At 39.3% G+C, this 16,388-nt stretch overlaps 1 protein-coding gene across 1 annotated transcript in view; it reads right to left on the bottom strand.

Moving 5' to 3' along the window:
• Window positions 1-16,388, bottom strand: part of COL4A4 (collagen type IV alpha 4 chain) — a 123,097-nt gene that overhangs the window by 103,382 nt on the left and 3,327 nt on the right. Inside the window, exons 3-4 of the mRNA XM_025886840.2 lie at window positions 2,327-2,479; window positions 1,148-1,190 (exon numbers count right to left, since the gene is read on the bottom strand). Of these exons, the coding sequence (XP_025742625.1) occupies window positions 1,148-1,190; window positions 2,327-2,382 (99 nt within the window). The 5' untranslated portion in view covers window positions 2,383-2,479. The remainder of the gene's footprint in view (window positions 1-1,147; window positions 1,191-2,326; window positions 2,480-16,388) is intronic.

Here is a 16,388-nt window from a genome sequence, read left to right as displayed (position 1 = left end):
AACATATGTTAAGAAAAAAGAAAAAGAAGATAGCAGGAGGGAAAGAATGAAGGGGAGTAAGTCAGAGGGAGAGATGAACCATGAGAGACGATGGACTCTGAAAAACAAACTGAGGGTTCTAGAGGGGAGGGGGGTGGGGGGATGGGTTAGCCTGGTGATGGGTATTAAAGAGGGCACGTTCTGCGTGGAGCACTGGGTGTTATGCACAAACAATGAATCATGGGACACTACATCAAAAACTAATGATGTAATATATGATGATTAACATAACAATAAAAAATTTTTAAAAAAGAAACAAAGAAAGTGAAATTTAAGACTCTCTAGACTCTTATAATGGGAGAAAATAAAGAATATAATACAGAAATAAACTTGGAAAAAATAAAAAAAAAATCCAGGCATATATATTTCAATGTGTTTCCATTCCTTATTTCAGATGATGCTCTCAAATGCATGTGAACTAAGTGGAGCAAGTCTGACTATCCCTACTTGGGGAGAGCTTCTCATTCCCTGACATGTGTACTTTCTGTTCCTGACTGGTAGGAAAAGGAGAATAGAAGGCAACTTTCTATTTTGATTTGCTTTGAAAAGACCTATGTTATTAACTTAAATAATACAGAAATTGGACTGGGTAAATCCAAGCTAGAGAGGATGGACAGACACAGATGTGCTCAATAGTGATTGAACCAGTTCCGTTGTCTCAAGATCTACCTAAGTTACAGGCGGTCTGTGGTGTAATTTCCCAGAAATGTCTGGGGTTGGGTTTAATAACTGAGATTCCTCAGTGAGGAAGCAGAAGAAGGAGATCTTATTACAGAATATTCTAGGCTTATCTTTCTCCAGAGTTAAAATGTTCATATTTAATCTTTATATTTCTTGATTTAATCTTGAAGTGGCCCAACTGCTTCCTGCCCCTCTCCAGAAAAAAGATTTTAACAAAAGATTATGTTATCAAATAAAGAAATCTCCAACACCTGGGCAATTTTTTAAACAGTCTTGACTGTAAAATAGAAAAGAAACCTCAGAGTTCACCTAATCCAACCCTTCACTTTGCAGATAAGAAAACTGAGTCCCACAGAGTGGCTTGCTTGAAACAAACAGGTTTATAACGAGAGTAATGCATGCAGTCGGAGCTAATTAATGTACTTACCCCATATGCGTGTTGTACAGAATAGAGGATAAGTATAAGTGACCTATGAAACAGCAAAAATGCAGATTAATTTAAACTGTTCATTTTCATGCAAAACAAACTAAAAAGAGAAAGAACAAAGGAATAAATCCCAGAAAGCTTCTTTTTATTTCTAATAGGCCGCTGTCATCAGTGACAGCGACAGTGACATCCTCTCTCTGGCTGTCATCATTACCTTCCCTCTTGCTAATCAGTCAAGAAGTACTCACAGCCCTTTAATGGGATCCTCACTGTGCCTGGGACCCTGGGGACACTCTGAAGGCGAGAGCCAGATGGGTAGCCGGGGGCAGGGAGACGACTCTCTGAATGAAATGCAGAGGATTGAGGGAAGGAGGCAGCTGCGCTCAGAGACAGTGCAAAGACCAGTGTACCCTGAATGACATGAAGTGGAAGCAGCTGGAAGGAGGGAGGAGGGAAGAAAAGCTATCTGGACTGGGGAGATGGTTTGGAAGGGAAGGAAAATAACATGAACCAGTTAGGGAAGAGTTAAGTAGTTCAGATGGTCTCCCCCATCTTCAGAGCCAGCAATGGCCAGTCGAGTGTGTCTATGCCTCTGACCTCTGCTTCCGTTGTCCCATCTCCTTTGCCTCTCACTCTCCTTCTGCCTCTTTCACTTTTAAGGACCTTGTGATTATACTGGGCCCACCCAGATAATCCAGAATAATCTCCCCAAGGTCAGCTGATGAGCAAACTTAATGTCATCCACAGGCATGATTCCCTGTTGCCATGTAACAGAACATATTCTCAGGATCCAGGGATTAAGATGTGGACCTCCTCAGGGGCTGTTATCCCGCCTACCGTACTCGTGAAGCACCCTGTCCTAACTCTGCTAGTTAGAGGGCCCCTGCTGCTCTGACATTAGGAAGGATTTGCTCTTCAAACCTGGTAATAGAGCAAGAATCCACAGCCTTTAGATGAGTGTCTTTCCCATTGGTGATGATGTGAGTGTAACTCAAGGAGAGTAGAGAGAATTGGTGTTTAATAAAAATGAATCACAAAAAAAAGCAGTCACAATGCATAGATTTCTGGAACAATTTGGCTTTTTGACACATGAAACACTCAGACAATTCATAACTATAAAAACCAACGTTTAGGAGAAATTACTGAATAAAAGCAAGTGATCGCACTAAGGACACTCACCAGGGATCTGCGGCCAAGGGCTTGATCCACCTGAATGAGCACCTTATCGACGCCATGTGCGTGGATTACTTCAAGTCTTGGTACTTAAAAAAAATTCTGTCAGGTTTCTCTTCTCTTCCAGAAGACTCTGACTTATAAGAGAGGTTCTATGCCCTGGGTTTAAAGTTTATATATGTTAAATATAAGTATATCTCTTAAAACACAAAATGCATTATAATGTTGAAAACAATGACTTTCATCATTCATAGTAATGGAAATATTTCCTAAAAGGGGAATTCAATTTCCTTATAAGAATCTTAGTGATGATTAAACTGAATAAATATCAATTTCATTCTTAGAAATAAAAATAATTTCCAGTTGTTTATGTCATAAATATATTTTTGAGAAATGAAAGAGAGGTGTAAATCATGCTCATATAAAAATTATTGTTTCATTTTGTTACGTGGTATTTTCTACTACCTAACATTGCCCTTGAAAATCCAAGTTAAAATTCACTTAAGTGAGTTTTTTTGGTTTTGTTTTTTACTTTTTGAAACTAGGAAAGGAACCCTTTAGTATAGAAAGACACACTTTGCACACAAACAGCAAATACATATAAAAATATTTTTATGTAAAATGGTACAACTGCTATGGAAAACATTTTGGCAGTTCCTCAAAAAGTTAAACACAGAATTACCATATGATCTAGCAATTCCACTCCTAGGTATGTACCATGAGAACTGACACTATGTTCATGCATAAACTTTTATATAAATATTCATAGTAGCCAAAAATGTCCAAATGTCCATCAACTGATGAATGGGCAAGCAAAATGTGCTACATCCACACAATGGATTTGGCCATAAAAACGAATGAAGAACAGATGAACCTTTAAAACATTATAGTAAGTGAAAGAAGTCACATATTACATGGTATCATGTATATGAAAAACCCAGAATAAGCAAATCCATGAAGACAGAAAATAGAGTAGTAATTGTTAGGGGTTGGAGGAGGAGAGAATTGGGAGGTACAAGGTTTCTTCTTGAGGTGATGGAATGTTCTGGAATTAGTGGTGATGGTTGTGCAACATTATGAATATACTAAAAAACCACTGAATTATAAACTTTAAAAGGGTTCAAACAGTGAATTTTATTTTGTGAACTTTATCTCAATAAAAAAAGAAAAAATAATTTGACTCCAAGCACTCTGTATCTTTGATAAAAGATCTCTGGCTTAAAGGAATGTCTTGAAATTGAAGTGTCTTGAAACTGAAAGGCCTCATCTTAAAAACTCTGGCTTCTCTGAGGACCTGTACCAATGAGAATTGGGTAGAGAGAGGAAAACTGGGAGTGTGGAGCTATTTTTAAATTTCTGGATAAAATCTGGATAAACTAACTCAATGCTGTATTTACAGGAAACTAGTTCTCCAAGTAGGTGGTAGAACCACATTCCATGATACAGTTTGAAAACCAAGTAGAAGCAGAGTCACTCTGAGTGCCCAGATCATTTCCTATCCCCAAATGCATCATTTGAAATACTTCTTGAAGCTGCATTCTGGGAGAAAGTCTCAATAAAACAAATTATTTATTTGGAAGGAATACACAAACTGGCTTGAATCATTCAAAAGTACTCGTTATTTTAAACAAATAGGAAACAGTCAAAAATTAAAGAAAACCAGGGACATTTGCATTTAACCCCCAGACAGACACATGATGCAGTTAATCTCCACACATATTGTGATAAAGGGTGTACAAAAAGGGATTTTATTAAAATAGAGTGTTATAGTGGTCACTTTCAGAACAAGAATGCCTGATCATGGCCCTAACACTTAGGAGTTTCTCAATACATTTTGTAATTGAATGGCTGGCCGGCTGGATGCATGGGTGGGTGGACAGATGGACCAATCCGCAGAAATCTAACTAGTCTCTCATGAATAAAAAGACCTTGCTGATTGGGAGCCGCCAATGCATCCTCATCACTGTGCACTTAGTAAGCCCTGTGACAATAGGGATTTTATCTTTTTTTATTCACAGTTATCCCCAATGCCATAATAGTGCCTGGAATAGAGTTAGTGCATATATTTATATATATATATATATATATATATATATATATATATTTGTTGGATGAATGGATTTACAGAAGATACTTTGGGACCTTTCGAATGTGAACCAAATATATTTAATAGAGGATATAAGATGAGGCCAGTACACATGGGTTGATGGAGGAAAGGAGAAAGAGAGAGATGGAAAGGGGTTTCATACAGCCTTGGGGGAAGCAGAGAGATAGTGATGCTGATGACATCCGGGACCCTCTGCTAAGAGTGCTGCGCACATCAAGTCACTTACTTCACCCACAATTTAGTAAGGAAAGTATTGATTCTGTTGTAAAATAAAACCAAATTAGGTCCATTTAAGTAACTGGTGCAAAGTCACAGAGCTAATAAATGGTAGAATTGGGGTTTTTTGATTCCAATATGTATCTCTTCTCACAGTAGACACCTAAGCATGATAGCCTGCAGATGTCTGCTCTCATACTCCCCTAGGAATGGTTTTTAAATTATGCACACCCCCTCTTCTTTTTTTACAAGTTAACCTCTAAAAACTTTCATTTCCTCTTTAAATAGTTGCAAAGTATGATTTGGAACATTGTACATGGTACCTAGAAAATAACAACAGTTGCAGCACTATTTTTTAAAATTTTTTAAAAGACTGATTGATTGATTTGAGAGAGAGCAAGAGAGACAGAGAATGAGTGGGAGAGGGCAGAGGGAGAGGAAGGGAGAATCTCAAGGGGAAGCCCCACTGTGCACAGAGTCCAACGCAGGGCTCAATCTTACGATCCTGAGATTATGACCTGAGGGGACACTCAATAGTCAAGAGATGGATGCTCAACCGACTGAGCCACCCAGGTGACCTACAGCACTATTTTAAATGTAGCTAATGGACCATCATAACCATCATAAAGGATGGTTCTCACCACCATGAGTTTAAAATTCATGCACACAAGTTCTTTAATAGCTAGAAATTTTACATCATTTTTCTTCTTGAATTCATATTTCCATTCCACTCCCCTACATATATCGTAGTGCAATATATTTTTATACTTGAAAATCTTATATTGATCACCCTAGCATACTTCTCTGCAACAAAAATATGTATATAAATTAAATACTTTTTATTTTCTATGATCACAAATCTCTAAGTCTTAAATTTTTTTCACCTGAATTTATTTGTCATTATGATGAGAAGTAGTATATAATCCACCAAAACCAAGTAAATTTAAATTTTGATAAATAATTATTAAACACATTACAAATGAAATTTTACTGGAAATGTAGTTGACAATGAATGAATTGGGCTTTTTGGTTTCTCAAATAGTTTATTTAGCCCAGATCAATAAGGAGATCTGGTCAAGAAATGATCAAGCAACAGTCCTGCTTCCATTTTAGTGTCTTAAAACTGTAAATTCTAATAAACCTATTCACAGAAAAAACAAGTTGTGAATGGAAGGAATTTGTTCTATATATCACTCAATGCTTTGAACTTCTCCTGAGTTGTATACCAAAAGCAACATAGAATTCATCATCAAGAATCATTTTGAGTGATCTATCTGATAAATCTTCCCTCAAATGTGATGAAAGCAAAAAGTTGGGAACCACCTGGCCCTGGGATGTGGAGCCTGAGAGGTAGAGTACTCTCTGTTCTCAGCACCTGCCTTTACACTGCCCAGTATCTGGCCTGCAAACAGTTCTTGTCTTTGGGGCAAAGCAGGGTGGTAACACTTGGGAAGGTCAGGGTGGGGTTGTGCCTCTCTGGTGTAAAGTAGCAGAAGGAAAATTATGAAGGGGTTGGTGAGAACCTGAATCAAAGGCCCATTTTCAGATTGAACAATTCTTAAGAACGAGTATCTATAGCAGTTGAGAATCTAAAAATTGATTCCTTTACCTAATTTTCCAAGATGCCTACACAACTGTTAGGAATCTATTTGTGTCCTGAGGGTGTATGTACCTCATCTTGAAGATCTCTGCTCTAGATGAGCTGCTAAAGGTAAAAAACAAAAACAAAAACAAACAAAAAACCTGCCATGTTTACTGTTTGACCTGGAGCAAGCCTTGGATGACCATGTGCTTATCCCGCATGTCTGTCGAGCCCAAAACCAGCCATGAAGAAGTCGTGGAGAATTTATAACTGTTCTCCTGTCTGAGTTGCACCAATAACTGAGCAGAGGGCCCATCTCATTATCAGCTGGACACCATGAACATTGGTGTGCACCATAACCAACGGTTCACATAGGAAAGCCACAGCAATCTGAGAGGATTTTCTTTGCTGCAACTGCCTGTTTTAAGAACATAAAATCTTTTGTGTCAACCAAGCCGTTGACTGCACCAAACAAACAAAAATATTCTCGCTCAGAACACTGTCCTTCTAACCTACCTTCTCACAAATACATGGCTGTCATTCCATGGGATTGGACTCACTGACCAAGGCAGTGAATTTCCAATGGAGTCTATCATTAGTACATTAAAAAAAAAAAAAAGCTTTAAAAACCCAAAGGGCTGTGCCCCTAGAAAGGGTATAAAAACAACCTTTGGGAGAGTGCCTACCCAGGAAACTTCTGCCAAAAAAACCTGAGTTTCAAAGGACATGCTTTGTTTGGCCAACTGTTATTCTCAGGAAGGGAGCATTCTCCCTAATCTGCTGCGTCAGGACCCACTCAGGCCCCACCTTCAGCCCAGCTAAGCAAGGGTGTGGCCAGATTTTCATCACCCAGCCACAGCGCGGAGGAGAACCACTGGACTCAAAGGCAGCTGGACCCCGAGCTGGACCTAGAACTCTGACTCAGGGCTGGGGAGGATGGTGCAAGAAGATAATCTGGATCAGTCCTCTTGGGGAGCTGAAATTAGCAAAGAGAGGAAAGGGGGGGTAAAGGAGTAAGGAGGCATCAGGAGAGGTACCTGAGGTATAGTCAGCCATTCGGAGGCTGGGACAGGTCAAGGTGAAGGACAAGCCTGAATTTAGAGGAAACAGATATTCTCAGTAATCATAAAATGCTGTTTTTAAGAGAAGAAAATGCAAAAGGAGAAAGACAGAGTGTCTATGATGAGAGAATGAAAGACTAGCTCATTCCTAAGAGCTGCCCCGTTTCTGATACAGGCTTACAGTTTGTTCCCTTTACCTGAGCAAACTGACCTGTCCAGCCAAGTCTGATGAAAAGCATTGCCTCATCCCCGCAGCTGGTCCCAAGGCTGTGACACCCCAGTGGAAGCTCTCTTGGAGGTTCTGTCAGAGGTGGAACATAAGCACTCTGGACCTTCGACACAGGTTTCACTCCACAACCCAAGTAAGGTGCCCAGGCTCTTTCCCAGTCTCTATTTATTTCAGTCATATCTAGCATGTATATTCAGCAAATGTCATCAGCTTCTCTTCCTCCAGCTCCCTGGGCTGGTTCTTCCTTTTCTTCACTCCTTTATGAAAGTTCTCGGACTCCAATTCCCCTGGGACTCCTTATGAGTCTCCACTTGATGTTTTCCAAATACTGTGTCTGGGAACAAGATCTGAGATCTTCCAAATCATTATTTCTACTATGAGGAATTTGTTTTCTCTGAAACCCAATCTTGAAAAGAAATACACCCTGCTTGGGTTCTCATCGATTGGGGGATGGGGCGGGCAATGGCCAAGATTAGAGAACCAGATTGCAGGAGACTGAGTATTAAAATCTTCCAGTCACAAAAAGGTAGTATAAGTACAATGTCTTTTTTCTTTTCCCAAGTAACATTAAGTCTTTGAGCTCTTCTTAATAATAACATTTTTGTTCTTTCAGTGAAATAAATTCCTATTAACTTAATGTCTACATATTCGTTCCTTTGACCTTCTGACACTGAGCTATCTGAAGACTCTCTTTCCACGGCAAAAAAAAAATTCTTTTGTGGGCTGAACACCTGTTTGAATATACCTTTATATTTTCCAAATAGAATTTCTAAAGGATCATCTTTGCAAAGAAATAACCAAAGTCCTCAAAAGATAGGATAGTGCTTCCAGGAGAAGAATGACATGCTCTTTCCACCTTGGTGGCTGGATATCTCCCTTTGAGGTTTACACTTTCCCTGTTAAGAGATGATCTGACCTTTCCTCAACATTCAAGCTGATTATTTGGTTTTGGTCCTTTGAAAATCCCATATTCTTAGATTGACTCCACCTTCAGACTTTCAAAGAGTTCAGGTTGGTTTGAGCTTTTTAGCAAAAACAGTCAATCTCAACAAATATCACAAGGTTTTTAAAGCAGGTCATAAATCTGGGTGGTCCATGGACCACTGGAATGTGGTTGCAGCTCCATGTTGTTCTCTGAGAAGCAACATGGGAAAACTTTGAGAACTACTCAAGTAAATTCTTGAGAATGATTCAGTTCCAACTTGACCAGAATGCTGTTGGATTATGACCAAGCCCGCCCCCACCTTGCCCTCCCTCCAGGTTCAATTGAATTGTTTGAGAGTGCCACGGAGTCTTTAGTTGACCTTGGAGTTCAGTTTGCTAGTCCAGAGCCAACTGGACCATATCTCAGCTAACCTACTACTCTGCCAACATAGGCTTTTATTATCATTTTCTCCTTGAGAACTCCTCTGAATACCAACAGAAAAGTTGACAATAACCATAATAATGTCACCACTTGGAAACCACATGAAGGTGATATATGTTCCAAAAATATACAATCGATTTTCAAAACCAGATGGGCCCTTTAGCTCTAAGTTAAGAATGACATTCTTTTTAAAGATTTTTTTTTAATTTTTATTTATTTGACAGAGAGAGAGATAGCAAGAGAGGGAACACAAGCAGGGGGAGTGGGAGAGGGAGAAACAGGCTTCCTGCTGAGCAGGGAGCCCGATGTGGGACTCGATCCCAGGACCCTGGGATCATGACCTGAGCTGAAGGCAGACGCTTAATGACTGAGCCACCCAGGCGCCCAAGAATGACATTCTTGACTCAGAGTGCTGTATGTCTCTTGCCAAAAACAGTAATCCCCCCGGTTGTTCTTGGTCTGTGATTTTCCCCTCGGGGCAGGGCTAGGGTGACTGTATGAATTCTCTGGAACTTTCAGACCTCTGGGAACTGTCTTTGTGTTGAGCTCTGGAAGTAACACCCCATGATCCCAGCAGGTAGGGCCCACTGTGAGGCTGACCTCTACCTTCAGTGACTTCTCCCCTCCTCCACAGATACAGTCTGCCTTCCACTCCTGGTACCACGTGCTCTCATGTTAGGGATAAAAACAGGCTCTGGAGTTAAAAAGACTTGTGTTCAGATCTTGATCACTTAGCAGCAGAACCCTGAGCAATTATGTAACTCCTCTGAATCCCTGACTTCTCAGCATGTGAAATTACAGGAGTCTAAATTAGCACCCAGCATAGTGCCTGGCACAGTGGCTCAAGAAATGTTTGTTGCCTTCCTTCCTAATTCCTTCTAGGATCAAAAGAGCTCCCGTATATATTATATTAGAAAAAGGTTAGAAAATTGGGAACTAGAGCAAGCTGGAAAGAACTCAGAGAGAGGGCAAGATTGATCTGAGGAGGCAGGAAGATCTGGGGAAATGAAAAGAGGAATAAGCTATGAGAGTCCCTCCTAAAGTACCTTTTAAACATGAGGAGAGAGAAATTATGGAGGGGGATGAATCTCTGGTTAGCGGACAGTCACCGAGTCAACATAAGTTGACTCTTAGAGGACACCAGGAAAAGACTGGCATTTGGTGTCACCAACCAGAAAACCAGCTCCTTCTGCGGTCACTGCTGCAGCTCTCCCCACCCCCACGCCATTACACACACTCTTCTTAGACCTCCTTCTCTTCTTCTGCCTTCCTTTCCTTCCTCCTCTTCATCATCACCATCGTCACCACCATCCCCACCACAAAAATAGTATAATGAGCGGCATCTCCAGAGGGCCACCTAGGTGCTAAGCACAGCTAAGGGCTTAACTCAGCTCCACAGCCTCCACAGTCACCCTATGAGGTGAGTAATATGATTACAAGTAAGTCACATGGGCAGTAAGTGGCACACCCAGGATTCAAACGCCAAAGCCTTCCCTATTGACCATTACACTACACAGCTCCAAAGTTCATGAAAATTCCTGGGTGAGCTTCAGGGATGCGTGTATAGGAAGCATGACTCTAGCTTCCAATATAGCAGCAACAAGGACACTCAATTCTGAATGCAGTGGTGCGCTATGACACAAAGACATTCGTTTCCTGTGAATCCCAGGAAACTTGAATTCTTGTGGGAAGGTCCTGATGTCTGGAAACTGCTATAGGATAGTTGGAGATCTTAAAAGGCACCATTTCTAACTAGAATGTAGAGAAGTCAAATATCCAAGCATCTACGGCAGCTGTGTAGGCCAAAAAAGGAGAGTTCACATAAGTGTCCAAACGAACTTGAAAGTTAAACAAAAATACTGGGGTGAGCATGCAATTGGTTCCAAAATAGGAGGATAGCTTTGTCTTGGTGAGAAGGAGCACAGTATTCATGAAACTCTTGGGCCTTTTTTGAGGAAAGCTTAACTACCTCCTTTTCCTCTGGCTGTGTTCGTGTCTTCTGCTGAGTGTCCATCTGTCTTGCTTCTGCCAGGAGCTGGCTCCTAGAAACTCAGGATCTCCTACTGGGTCTCCCCTTTGGGCAAGTCCTGGAGCTAGACTCCTCTAGGAATGCTTCTGCCACTCTAGAACCTAATAAACATCTTAAGGGCATCCCTCAAACCTGGGCTTCAGAGCTAGGCCATCCTATAATCTGCTACAGACCATGAGAACACATTCAGTGTTTCACTGTGGACATTACACATCAGTAAATAACAGCACAAAACCAAAGCAGTATGCTGGGTATTGGATGAGGTTGTCATGCGGGCAGAGTGGCCAAGACAATTAACAGCCAGAAGTTTCACAAAATCATACAGAATTCCACTGTTAAAGTAAAACTATCTCCCTGTTCTAAAATTTGAAAGTGAGATTTTTTGAAACTTCAGAAATTAAAGATAGGAGAGGTCTATAATTTTTAGAACAAAAATATCAAGCATATAGAAAATAAAATAATACATAGAATCTTGATTGTATATGAAAATAACAAGATTTGTAAATTCAAATCCACTAAAAATGTAATGATGTTTAAAATTTGAAGTGATTTTTCACTTAACTTGCCCAGCATTAACCAAAAAATTTTTTCTGGAGTCAATTCCATATATTTTTGGTACAACATAAATAAATACCTATGGTTTTGTTCATCCAAGAAATATCTATCAATCTCCCATTTGGTATCAAATACCATGCAAGGCACTGTAAATACAAAAATGAATTTGATTTACCTGAAGTAATAAAATATTACTTTTAAGGGGACTGGGAAAAGTTAAAGGCATATATTGTAATCACTAAAGTAACCACTAAAAACAATGCAAAAAGATGTAACTAGAAGCCAAAGAAAAATTAAAATGGAATACTAAAAATGAATAACACAAAAGAATGCCAAAAAGAAGGAAAGGGACAAAAAATAGATGAGACGAATAGAAAAGAAATAGAGAAATGGCAGACCTAAATATGGCCATATCAGGGCACCGGAGTGGCTCAGTCATTAAGCATCTGACTTCGGCTCAGGTCATGATCCCAGGGTCCTGGGATAGAGCCCCGCTTCAGGCTCCCTGCTCGGTGGGAAGCCTGCTTCTCCCTCTCCCTCTGCCCCTGCTTGTGTTCCCTCTCTCGCTGTGTCTCTCTCGGTCAAATAAATAAATAAAATCTTAAAAAAAAATATGGCCATATCAACTGCTTTATATGAAAACAGACTAGAAATTCCTATTAAAAGGCAAAGATTGTCATACTGGATTTAAAAAAAAAAAGCCAACTATGTGCTGTAAGATATACACTTTAAATAAAAAGACACAAATAGACTGCAAGCAAAGGCTAGGAAAAGATATCCATACAAACAGTACACAGAAGAAAGACAGACTGGCTTTGCCAACAGCACATAAAATAGACTTGAATACACAATTATGATTAAAAAGTTAATATACCAGAAAGCTATAAATATTATAAATATATGGTCTTCATAGCAGAACACCAAAATACCTGAAGCAAAAACTGAAAAACTAAAAGAAGAAATAAATAAATTCTCAAACATAGTTGGAGACTGGGGCGCCTGGGTGGCTCAGCCGATAAGCATCTGCCTTCGGCTCAAGTCATGGTCCCAGGGTCCTGGGATCGAGCCCCGCATCGGGCTCCCTGCTCCGCAGGAAGCCTGCTTCTCCCTCTCCCACTCCCCCTGTTTGTGTTCCCTGTCTCGCTGTCTCTCTCTCTGTCAAATAAATAAATAAAATCTTAAAAAAAAAAACCATAGTTGGAGACTAATGCTTCTCTTGGTAACTGATAGAACAAGGTAGAAAATATTAGTCAAGACACAGAAGATCTGAACAACACCATCAACCACCTTGCCCTAATTTATATACATAGATATAAACACTATACACAACAACTGCAAAATATATATTCTTTCTAAATGGATGTTGTGTGTTCACCAAAACAGACCATATACTGGACTATAAAACAAGTCTCGATAGATTTCAAAAGACTGAAATCTTGCAGAGCATTGAATTAGAACTCAACCATAAACCATCTAGGAAATTCTCAAATATTTGGAAATCAACACACTCCAAATAACCCATGGGTCAAAAACAATATTTTGAACCAAATGATAAACAACATACCAAAATGTATGGGATACAACTTACCCAGACCAGAGAAAGAAAATATATCTATAAGTGTTCATAGTAGGAAAGAAGAAAAGTCTAAAATCAGTGATCTAAGCCCATATTTAGAAAACTAGGAAAAGAAGAATAAATTAATCCTGAAGTAAAGGCTAAGGAATCATGAAGGTAGAAAAGGAACTCAATAAAAGAGAAAGCACTCAAGCAATAGAGAAAAATGAAAGAAATTCTAAGTTGGTTCTTCAGTTTTTTTGAAACGGTAAATAAAATGGATCTACTTGAGAAATTATCCATGTCAGAAATGACAAAGGGGAAAACATTACAGATCTACAGGTATTGAAATGATCACTACAGAATCTTCTGAACAATTATATACCAATAAATTTGACAATGTATAAAAAAATGAACATATTTCATGTAAGATGAATATTATCAAAACTGACACAGGAAGCAATAGAAAATCTGAATAGCCTATATTAATTAAATTCATGATTAATTTTTTAAAGATTTTATTTATTTATTTGACAGAGAGAGACACGCAAGAGAGGGAACACAAGCAGGGAAGTGGGGACGGAGAAGCAGGCTTCCCGCGGAGCAGGGAGCCTGATGCGGGGCTCCATCCCAGGACCCTGGGATCATGACCTGAGCCGAAGGCAGACGCTTAGCAACTGAGCCACCCAGGCGACCCAAAGTTCATGATTAATTAATTGAGTCATTCAAAACCTTCCACAAGGAAAGCTCCAGGGTCAGCTGGCTTCACTAGTGAATTCTATCAAATATTTAAGGAAGAAATGATACCAATTCTTCACATAATCTTATAGAAGACAGAAGAGAGACAGCTGGACAACTGATTTTATGAGGCTAGTATTACTCAGATACCAAACAGGCAAGGTTATTACAAGAAAACTACAGATCGATGTCCCTCATGAACATAGACACAACTCTCCTTAGCACAACATTAGCTAATCAAATCCACATATATGTAGTTCATATTATCTAGGATAGTATAAGCTATTTTTAAAAATAACAACAACAAAATTGGAAAACTTACATACCATGATTTCAAGACTTGCTCTAAAGCTATAGTAATAAAGAAATGTGGTATTGGTGAAAGAAGAGACATGTCCATCAGGGGAATAGACAAACAAAAGACCCAGGGGCGCCTGGGTGGCTCAGTTGGTTAAGCGTCTGCCTTCGGCTCAGGTCATGATCTCAGGGTCCTGGGATTGAGTCCCGCATGGGGCTCCCAGCTCAGCAGGGAGCCTGCTTCTCCCTCTCCCTTTGCCCCCACTCATGCTTTCTCTTGCTCACCTCTCTCAAATAAATAAATAAAATCTTTAAAAAAAAGACCCAAATATAGATGATTAATTGGTTTTCTATGAAGGTGCTAAGACAATTTAGTGGAGAAAGAGAAGTCTTTTCAATGAATGGTGCTGGAACAACTGGATAACCATACAGAAAGGAAAATTTAAAATAGATCCTTGCTTCACACCATACTCCTAAATTAACAAAATGGATCATTGACTTAAACCGTAAAAATACTACCAACGAAGAAAACTTAGGTGAAATCTTTGTAACCTTAGCATAAGTGAAGATCACTCAGATAACAAGAAAAGCACAAACCAAATAAGAAAACATTGATAAATTAGGCTTCATTAAAAGAAAAATATCTGCTTTAAAAAGACACCAAAAAAGAAATGAAAAGATGAGCCAGAGAATGGGAGAAAATATTCATAGTAAATATATCTGGCAAGGATATTGTATCCAGAATATATAAATAACTATTATAACTCAACAGTAAGAAGAGAAACAATCAATGTTTTTTTAAATGGGGAATACATTTGAAAAGACACCTCACAAAAGAAGTTCTATGAATGGTTAGTAAGTACATGAAAAGATATTCAACCTCATTAGTTACCAGGCAAATGAAAAGCACACCAACATACCACTGTATAACTATTACAATAAAATTTAAAACATTGAGAATACCAAAAGAATGAGCCACAAATATATGGAGGAACTGGAACTCCCACACACTGCCCGTGAGAATGTAGAACGATATAACTCCTTTGGAAAACGGTTTCTTTTATAATTAAACATACATCTAGCCATTTCACTTCTAGGTATATATTCAAGAGAATGGCAACGTGTCCACACAAAGCCTTATACAAAAATATTCAGAGCAGCTTTATTTATAATAGTCCCCAAACTGGAAACAAATCATATGTCCAACCACTGGTAAATGGCATTTAAAAAGCCGCTATCCATACAATGGAACCTGACTCAGCAGTAGAAAAAAACCGCTGTTACACACAACATGGATGGGTTTCAGCATCATTCCGCGGAGTCAAAGAAGCCAGACACAGAAGGGCACATACTGTTTGATTCCATGTATATAAAATTCTAGAAAACGCCAAGCAATCTACAGTGACAGAAAGCAGATCCATGTTTGCCTGGGAACAGGATTAAAGAGAGATGGACTACCAAGGGGCAAGAAATGAGAGAAAAGCTCTGTATCATGATCTGTATCATGGTTTCACAGGATGAATGCATCTTGGATTGTGTACTTTAAATAGGTACTGTTCTTGGTACAAAAATTACAGTGCAGTAAATTAATTTTTGTGCTGCATTTATTATGTTAAAAAAAATCACCCTCTGTCCCTGCCCTTCAAGGCCTTGTAATCCAGAAAAGTAACATACAGTACAAAAAGTTGATTTGGGACCACCCTATTCTATTCTAAGTAGTGTGAAATTAGCTGTAAAGTAGACAAAGAAGGGTTTCTGGATGCTTTAAAATAAGCAAGCAGGGTGATGCAAGTGATAGGCATTACTAACATTCACCAAATATTTCCGGCTCTCTTTCCAGGCACGTGGTAGACTTCATTTCCCCATCACTCACAAAATGAAGGGTGGCCAATGAAATGTGAGTGTATAAGTAGTATGTGCTAGAGTAGCTTCTGATTTGGCACATTCTCTCTCCCTTCTGAGATCAGAGAATGTGTTGCATGGGAATTTCGAGGAGGTTCCTGAGTGACTATGATAAGCAGAGCATCTTCCCCTTCCTTACCTCCCCACCCTCTGTGATGAATATGTAAGGAAAATGGGGAGAAAAAAATCTTGTTACCGTAAGCCTCCGAAATTTGGAGACTGCTTTTAAGTGCCCCAAGAGTAAGCTGCCCTTTTCCACACAACGTGTAACTTTAGGTGGAGCTCTGACAATGTTTTAGGAGATGAGTTGCAGAGAAAACTTGGAGGGGACAAGCTAGAAAGCTACCATCATCCACAGATGATGAGCGCAGCATGAGGCCATGCGAATCCTGAGGGAATTGGTTACATCATTCAACTTCATTCATTCAACA

The sequence above is a fragment of the Callorhinus ursinus genome, unplaced genomic scaffold (genome assembly GCF_003265705.2).
Source record: "Callorhinus ursinus isolate GAN/ISIS: 27379988/994484 unplaced genomic scaffold, GSC_fseal_2.0 scaffold2, whole genome shotgun sequence".
Lineage (NCBI taxonomy): Eukaryota > Metazoa > Chordata > Mammalia > Carnivora > Otariidae > Callorhinus > Callorhinus ursinus.
Note: the sequence above shows the minus strand (reverse complement) of the source record. Positions and strands in the feature narration are given on the sequence as shown.